Below are 9,105 nucleotides of genomic sequence, written 5' to 3'. Positions count from 1 at the left end.
ATTCTCAAATAAATTTGTTAGTCTCTAAGGTGCCACAAGTCCTCCTTTTCTTTTTGAGAATTACTTCAGTCAATTTGTGTTTGATTTTCTGCCCTTCCCCTTTTGAAAGGGTGGGAGAATAGATTAGGTGCATCTCGTGACTGAGAGTAGAAACTGTAAAACGAAACATTCATGTAGACAAGAAGGCAAATAAAGATGGCTTAAAAATTGCACAAGCGAAGGGCCACGTCCTCCATTGGTGTTAATCAGCATAGCTGCAAAGACTTCAATGGAGCTATGCCAGTTTACACCCACTGAAGATCTGGTCCTGAATAGCTAGTCCCAAAACAGAATTTGTTCAAACAGTATAGCTAAAGTACCTACTGAAGGAGTGTGGACACTACCCCTGGAACGCCACTTTAGGCCCATTGCTGTATCCAGTTACGCCAGATTTTAGACACTGTTGTATTTTGTAAATTACATAATACAAACAATGGGCCTAATTTGGCATAACTGCTGAAGTTAGTTATTCTATGTATTACTCTTAGCATATGCGCAATGTACTTCAGATGGCTCGTGACCAGGATTCATCATCACTGAATTTGGTCCACTGGTTGGTTCATTAGCTTTCCCGGCATCGGCTGGGTACTGAGAGGGAGTGCGACATGAATGCGCCACTTTAGGCCCATTGCTGTATCCAGTTACGCCAGATTTTAGACACTGTTGTATTATGTAAATTACATAATACAAACAATGGGCCTAATTTGGCATAACTGCTGAAGTTAGTTATTCTATGTATTACTCTTAGCATATGCGCAATGTACTTCAGATGGCTTGTGACCAGGATTCATTATCACTGAATTTGGTCCACTGGTTGGTTCATTAGCTTTCCCGGCATCGGCTGGGTACTGAGAGGGAGTGCGACATGAATGTTGATCCATGCTCCTCATTCTAGGTATCAATTTGTTCCAGTACAAATTTGTTCCTGTAGGCATCCCCTGGCAGGCTATGATCTCACCGGCTCTCATAAGCTGAGCACTGCTGGGTCTGGACAGCACTAGGATGAGACCTCCAGCACCAGAGAGGAAATATCAGCATTGCAGAGGTACAGTACCAGGTACTGGCAGACCTTGGTCCTTCATAGGGATGGGGTGCTCTCCTGATGGAGGTGCTTTCTTTCAGATGAGAGGTAAAATGGGGATTCTGATCTATCATGACAATAAAGGTCCCCTGGCACGTTCACAAAAGTAGAGATTTTTTTGGCCAAAGTCCAGCCCACAGTTGCTCATAGGCATCCTCTTCCCCAATCTCTGCCATCTCAACTGGACGCAGTGTGCTTCTCCAGCTCCTATCCTACACTGCTGTGTAACATTGCTGTGCTGCTCCCCCAGAGCATTTTCGTAGGGCTCACCACTGTTCACAGTTAGCACAAGGCCTATGCACCACTTACATCTCCCTTAGGTCCCCACAATAAGGAGGCTTCTGGAAACAGTCACTAATGAAAGTTGTCAGTCAGTGAAGGTGCTGTAAAAAAGAAGTGAGAGAGCTACAGAGGGATTCCCTTCAGGACACTGCTTCCTGACCTGCACTTGGCCCTATCTCCCTACATCAGCTACTCCCAGGATCCTCTCTGGGCCTCCTTTCATGCAGCTTCCTCCCTCCCCCAGCTCATCTGCAAGGACTCTACCTTCAAGGCTCTATGCTGCTTGCAGTGGACTTGAATATACATTCTCTCTTTGTTATTCCCCTTCCCCAGCCTCTGTCTCCTTATCTCTGTCCCCTTTTAGATTGTGAGCACCTTGGTGAAGGACTGCCCCTTCTTGAATGTTTGGAAACCACTTAGCATGTAGTGGATGCTACCATAAAAATAAAAGCTTTATATGACTATACACTGTATCCTTGTGTAGTGCTGCAGGAAATCCAACAGGCAAGATACTTCTCTCGCACAAGTTTTACCATGTCACTCCACTGACTTCCCTGGAGGTACTCCTGACTTACATCCATGTGCAGTGAGATGCAAAGCGGGCCCATAATGCATTAAGTCACCTTTGACAATGGCCAGTCCTAACTTCTCCATAGTTTACAGCATTTAGCAAAGAAAAGCAACAAAATGTTAGGTGAGTTACAATTTGAGAAAATAAAAATTCCTAAGAGGTCAACTTTATGTAATAGTTGCTTCTTGTTTTCCAGTAGTACCTATAGCATGTTAGGTGCTGTACAAATATAAATGAAGGCACAATCCCTGCCCCAAAGAACAAAACCTACTACCTAAGAGAGAGATCTAAGAAGTTGCATATACATACAGAAAAAAACATAAGAAAGAAAACTTGAATTGCAAGGAGCATTCATCATGTCTATTGTAAGAGGCATTTACATGTAAATGGAGGATCTTTGTAAAGGGCAAGAGGTCAGGGCAGTTCTTGTTTTGTCCCTCATATATGTCCAAATAATTTTTCAAGTATTGTCTTGTCCTTCCTCTGTGGTCTTCTAGAGCGTGAGACACTTTGGCAGTCTGGTTACAGGGAACTTGGTAGTGAGCAGTTTCAGTTAACACGCAGTCAAATGCCAGGTGCACTTCAGATCTTCCTCTTTCTGTTAGGCTAAATCCCAGGGAGGTATTGCAATGGTTGTTACCAAAAGGCATCTAAAAAATCATCATGTACTTTTAACACCAACAAGGTGGGGAGCTCGTTTCCTCTTCAAAAATCCCCCTCCACGTAGCAGCATTCATTACGGATCCCTGCAGGGTCTGAGAAATGCTAGCCTAATAACAGCACAGAGCTGCCAGCTGTAACCACAATTGAGCCTTTTTAGGTCAGTCATTCTGATTAAAAAGGATTCCTTTTATAATAATGGTATCATTTACACTCCAGAGCAAGCTGATAATGATTCTATACCTGATCTACTTACTACTCATCCAGCAGAGCTGAAGTTTAATTTCAAGACATTATAAAACCTTAACTGGAGAATCAGCATTTCATAATGCTTTCTTACAGTTTGTGTCACTGATTCTGCCCTAAGGAAATGCAGCTTATTGTTTGTATTGTGGTAATGCTTGGGAGCCCCAGTCAGGACCCAGGACCTTGTTGTGTGAGGTGCTGTACAAACAAAGAAGAAAAAGAATGACCCTGACCAAAGAGCTTACAATCTACAGAACCTTCTTTAAAAGGAACTATAGGACCATATGTTTAAAATATGGTCTTGAATATTGTGTGTAACTTATGCACACATATATGTAGCTGCAGTGACTACACTTGCATTCAACTACTTGACACATGAATGCAAAACTTGCACACTCAAATTTTAAAGCTGGGCTGAAGACATCTGAAAATTTGACCCTTTACCCCTTTGTCTGCCAAATGGAGAACATATATAATAGAAAGGATTAACTAGTTAGTGAAGTCCCTGCACGGTGTCTAGTCTTACTGAGGCCCAAATCCTGCTTGTATTACTTAAACACGAAGCATCTTATTAACATCATTTGAGTAAGGTGAGAAGGCCTTGAGTTAGCCCTGACTGGGCAACATGCACACTGTCACAGGCAAGACTCAAACCAGAGTCTTCATAACATGAAAACATCTTTTATCACATGCCATAGGGCCAAACTGGACCATTCCTCTGGCCAAGTCAGGAGGTAAATCATGCAAAGTCCTGCTTTCCTTATCTTATAGCAGTATCTGATTTTTAAATGAGCTGTCATTTTCTAAGAAATTTTCCACCTGTATTAACTGAGCTGCAAGGTCAATGGGTGGTCCATAGCTGACTGAGGGGAAAGGGAAACTCAGCTCAGATTAGAACTCTGAATTCACCATTTACAACTAGGGAGGACAAACCCAGAGAACTCTGGCTTCTGTCTTCAACTTTTATTGAAGCCAAACACTAATCAAAATCTTTCCCCTGTGCTCTAACGATTGGGTCCTAGACCAGAGGCCTTTTCTGAACGTGCAGCATGACACAACGATGTTGTATTGCAGTATCACAATGCTATGTGAGCTGAACCCAAACTTGTCCTCCTGTATGATCGATAGAATGATAACTGCAGCTAATTCATTTTCTCACCCATAAGGTTCACCTAGTGATATTTCCCTCTGTAATTAGTGCATACTAGTACTTTTCAGAAGAAAGGAGGATAAGATAGTGGCAAAAAACCTCAACTATCCAACCACAATGAATAGCTTCATGCAGCTACAAATTGAACATACATTAGATGTGGCTGACTGCTGTGTATCTGGAATACAGAAAGCATGTGAGTGGTGCTGGGCTGAGAAATTTGAATTTATTCCTTATTCACTTAAGCTGGCAAACACAAGCAGAAGTTACAATGATGTCTTAAATATCACATCTGGAAGTGGCTTTACTTTATCAGCTTGGTTTCACTAGCAAACCAGATGGTAGCTAACACTAAGTACACTTGATTGACTATCACTTGACATGTTGAAAGCAATTTGGATGGAGATGCCTGACAAAGCAGCTGCCAATTTCTTCTACAGTGCTCTGCAATGTCATATTGATTCTACATTTCATTGCTTTTTTTTTTTAGCAGCTTCTGTTACAATTACGTCTCATTTTTTGCTTTTCCTTAGCATTTTTTAGTCTTGAAGAGGTCTGAATTTACACTCTCACATCCATGCACCTTATTGGAGTAGCACAGTGTTAATAAGGATAGAAATCCCACCCCGGCCAAATTTATCCCCAGGGTAATTTCATTGAAGTCTGTGTTCTCTCCAGCTTTCCTCATTGATTGAGCCACCCTGACCAAATCTAGAAATACACAAACTGTTTCTAGTATCAGAGTAGCAGCCGTGTTAGTCTGTATTCGCAAAAAGAAAAGGAGTACTTGTGGCACCTTAGAGACTAACAAATTTATTAGAGCATAAGCTTTCGTGAGCTACAGCTCCGAAATGCATCCGATGAAGTGAGCTGTAGCTCACGAAAGCTTATGCTCTAATAAATTTGTTAGTCTCTAAGGTGCCACAAGTCCTCCTTTTCTTTTTGTTTCTAGTATGAGATCTTTGTTATTAATCATACTTAGGACTCCTACTAAAGTACTACACAAAGGTGTAAAAAGAAAAGCAGTACTTGTGGCACCTTAGAGACTAACAAATTTATTAGCGCATAAGCTTTCGTGAGCTAAGGTGTGCGAGTGTTGTGATTTTTATTTTACAGCTGTGGCTAGCTCAGACAGAGCGATGGAGTGATTTATCCAACATCACTCATTGTGGCAGGACTGAGAATAGAGTCCAGGCCCCTTGGCTCCCACTCCTGTACCCTATCCGCTGAACCAGGCTGTCTCCTCTTCATTTGCATTTTGTTAGCAAGCTCTACACGGGCTGAGAAGTGGGTGGGAAGGTGACAAATCTTCCCCATTCCGAAGGCTTGTCTGCACAGGCAACAAGGGTGCGTTTTCCCAGGGAGTTAGCACAATGCCTTTGGCTTATCTCGATTGGAAACAGCCCACGTAACACTTCCATTTCCGCTGAGCTGGCTACAGCCTGGGCCAGGCTGCGGGCCCCCCGTGGGGCCGTGACACCGGGGGCTGATGAGAACCCCACCGGCCAGGGGTTTTGGGGAGGGGGGCCCGCAGGAGCCGCCCTGGGGCGCCGAGTGTCCGTCGTGTCCAGGCCCGTCTCCCAGGCGACGCTCTCCCGGGGCAAAGGGTCCACACTGTCCGCGGCTGGCTCCCGCCTGGGCACAGCGCCGCGGCCCCACGGCAGAAGGGCGCTTGGACCCCCTGGGAGAACGCGGGGCAGCCGGAAGTAGGGAAGGAGATCGCGGGGGCACAACACTAGCGACCGGAAGAGAGGACGGGCATCACTAGGCACGCGCTGCGCTACCGGAAGTGGCCGGAAGAACGCGAGTGGGGACGACGGTCGGAAGTGGGGAGGGGAAGGGCGGTCGCGCGCGCTGCGCCGGAGCCGGAAGTGGGGAGGGGAATGGCGGAGGCACGCGCTCTCCGGTGCCGGAAGTGGGGAGGAGTATGGCGGTCGCGCAAGCTGCGCCGGAGCCGGAAGTGGGGAGGGGAATGGCGGTGGCACACGCTCTCCCGGTGCCGGAAGTGGGCAGGAGACGCGCCGGGCCGGGCCGCACAGACACGCCCGCTGTCCGCAGCATGGGTAGGCCGCGCCGGGCCGCACCGCGCCGGAGGCTGCCGAAGGCGGAGGAGGATGCCGGGGAGGAGCCCGCCGGGCCCGAGCCGGAGCCGCTGGCCTCGCAGAGCTTCACGGACGAGGTGGACGATTTCCACGAGGCGCGGTTCGAGGCGGTGATGGGGGCGCTGGGGAGCGAGGAGGAGGAGGCGGCGGAGGAGGAGGAGAGCGAGGAGGAGGTGCTGGGGCTGGAGCTGCCGGAGGAGAGCGAGGAGGAGGAGGAGGAGGAGGATGGGAACGAAGATGAAGAGGAGGGGGACCTGTCTATGCACAGTGACCTGGAGGAGCCAGTCAAGGGCTCCGGCCTCCCCCACGAGCTCTCCTGGGGGCAGCGCAAGCAGCTCTATTATGACACGGACTATGGGGCCGCTGCCCGCTCGAAGAACAAGCGGAGCCGCGAGGAGGCCGAGGCCGAGGAGCTGGAGGAGGAGCTGGAGGCTCAGGCCATCCAGAAGCGTCTGGCGCAGGCTTTGGGCGAAGACGACTACGGGCTGGACCTGGTGCAGGCCTACGCGGATGAGCAGCGCAGCACCCAGCGGCTGGAGACGGGGCCGAAGATCGCCAAGGATTTGGAGACGCTTTCCAGAAAGGAGCAGCTGAAGCTGCTGAAGCAAGAGTCACCCGAGCTTCTGCAGCTGATTCACGACTTTGAAGCCAAGTTAACTGAGCTCAAGGATGAATTGGATCCACTCATGCACATGGTCAGGCATGGGATCATCCCGAAGGGAAAAGGTAGCCGTTACCTGCAGACCAAGTATCATCTCTATTTGAATTATTGCACCAATATCAGCTTCTACTTGGTTCTAAAATCAAAGAGGATTCCCGTTCAGGGCCACCCTATTATTGAAAGATTGGTTGCTTACAGAAATTTAATCAATGACTTGGGGATTGTGGATGAAAAGTTATCATCAGAAGTCCAGTGGCTCCTTAATGAGCTCCACAATAATGAGGGAAATGATGGAGGAGGAAAGAAGAAACCCACAACGCTTTTTCAGAGAACTGTTAATAAAAATAAACCAAAATCTGCTCTTAAGATTTCTAATGTTGAAGCTGCTGCTAAAGAACCGAAAGATGATTCAGACTTAGATGAAGAGGCTGCCTTGAAATTTTACAGGGAGATGGAGGAGAAGATGAAACTCAAGAAGAAGAGAAGAGAAGATCAGAATCCTATGGAAGAGGAACTGGTTCTCGAAGAAGATCCAAATAAAAAGAGAGGTATAACATATCAGATTGCTAAGAATAAAGGCCTTACACCCAAAAGGAAGAAGATTGATCGTAACCCAAGAGTCAAGCATCGTGAGAAATTCAGGCGTGCTAAGATTCGTAGAAAGGGCCAGGTTCGTGAGGTTCGAAAAGAAGAGCAAAGATATGGTGGTGAACTGTCTGGCATTCGTGCTGGAGTTAAGAAAAGCATAAAGCTAAAATGATTCCCTCTGCAATTTGTGGACCTGAAGATAGTGGATGTGAACACAATAAATCATTTCTAAATAGAACAGTGTGGGTTTTTAAATCCTTATTAATGTAGAAAGTATTCTGTTTTTTTGTTTTTTTAACAGACCGTTCAACCACCCCTTTAATTGTACACCTCTCTAAAAATAACTCTGAACACTCACTCCTGTGTACAGGAGCTATTCCCTGTATCACTGTCTCTTACTGTAACCCCCTATACGTTATTATTGTGTTATTTGCTGAGAAGCAGAAAAAGTTGTGAAGGAAGGGAGTGAAATATGGATGATGGGGTGGGAATCAGGTTGGGTAGGACTTTACAGAAGGTGCCAAAGGATTTGGCAATTGGGAATAGACTTGGCAGCGTCTGCAAAAAGATTCTATGTGGAGAGGGAGTTGGGGAGTAAAATGCATTTAGCTACCATTGCCATCGCCTTTACCTAGTTTGTTGCCTGTTTCTCTGGTCCAGTAACTGTGATGAGCTGTAGAATTAGGTGCTTGCTATGGTAGTTCCTCTAATGGCTGCTATACTTTGCTCCCATCTTTCCTCTGGTTCTTTGGAAAATTGTAGATGAGATAAGAATTAGATAATCTAATTATACAAAGGAATGGATCACTAAAAAGAAAAAATCTTAGGTCTAATAAACATAATTAGCAATTCAATAAAAAGCTGCGACCTTCACAAGTTTATGTATTTTCTATACTCAGTGGGCCAATTTATTCTTAAAATTATTTAGTGGTTAAACAGTTTAACCCATTGTTACCTTATTTCTTTGGACTGGTCTGTACTACCATTTTAGTATTTGGTTGTCAGCAATCTTTCTTATTTGCATTGCTGCTGAGCACAGTTGAGGTATAAGCAGAGACAAGGGCAAACTGACCAGCCCCAGTTCATTTAAAATCATTAACCTTTGCTATGACCCCCTGCTCTGGTTTGTCCGTGTCTGTACTCATAGCTAAATCATGCTAAATGCTGAGGCAGCAAAAACAATTAGGAAACAGTACTGTTTCTACAATGTAGATGCCTTTAATTTAAAAAAAAACCAAAACAACCCTTTTTTTAATCTTACAACAACTTTCAAAGTCTCCTATTTTTCCCATGCATTCTAACATAGAACTGTATTTCCTGTGTTTTAATCTCAGACTGAAAGTCCTGCTGGGAAGTATCAATAAAATGACTGTTTCATTTGAGAGACCACTGATGGTTCTGGTTATGCTGAAATAGTGACAGGTGTTTATAAACATCTCTTGAAAATACGACAGTGTACCTTTCATCACTGTGAGCCATATCCTGAGAGATGCTGAATATATACAAATCTAGTTTTGGGTGCTCATGTCTCAGGATGGCAAGTCTGGCTTGATTTTTGTCCTAGGTTAGCAGTGTCTGAAAGTCATTATAATCTGTCCAGTGGCTTATGTGAAATGAGTGGATTAGTGGACGTATGTCCACATTACAAAATGGCTATTGTAATTAGTAGCCTTGTGACAATCTCCGTGGGGAATCCAAGATTTGAAAGTGCATCATAACTAAATC

At 45.3% G+C, this 9,105-nt stretch overlaps 1 protein-coding gene across 1 annotated transcript; it reads left to right on the top strand.

The window, feature by feature from the left end:
- The first annotated feature begins 5,944 nt into the window (after positions 1-5,944).
- On the top strand, positions 5,945-7,618 carry UTP3 (UTP3 small subunit processome component). The gene has a single exon (XM_038399418.2). It carries the CDS (start codon positions 5,957-5,959, stop codon positions 7,550-7,552), a length of 1,596 nt encoding a protein of 531 aa, XP_038255346.2. The 5' UTR covers positions 5,945-5,956; the 3' UTR covers positions 7,553-7,618.
- The last annotated feature ends 1,487 nt before the right edge of the window (positions 7,619-9,105 follow it).

Source organism: Dermochelys coriacea, chromosome 4, assembly GCF_009764565.3.
Source record: "Dermochelys coriacea isolate rDerCor1 chromosome 4, rDerCor1.pri.v4, whole genome shotgun sequence".
Taxonomy (NCBI): domain Eukaryota; kingdom Metazoa; phylum Chordata; order Testudines; family Dermochelyidae; genus Dermochelys; species Dermochelys coriacea.
Note: the sequence above shows the minus strand (reverse complement) of the source record. Positions and strands in the feature narration are given on the sequence as shown.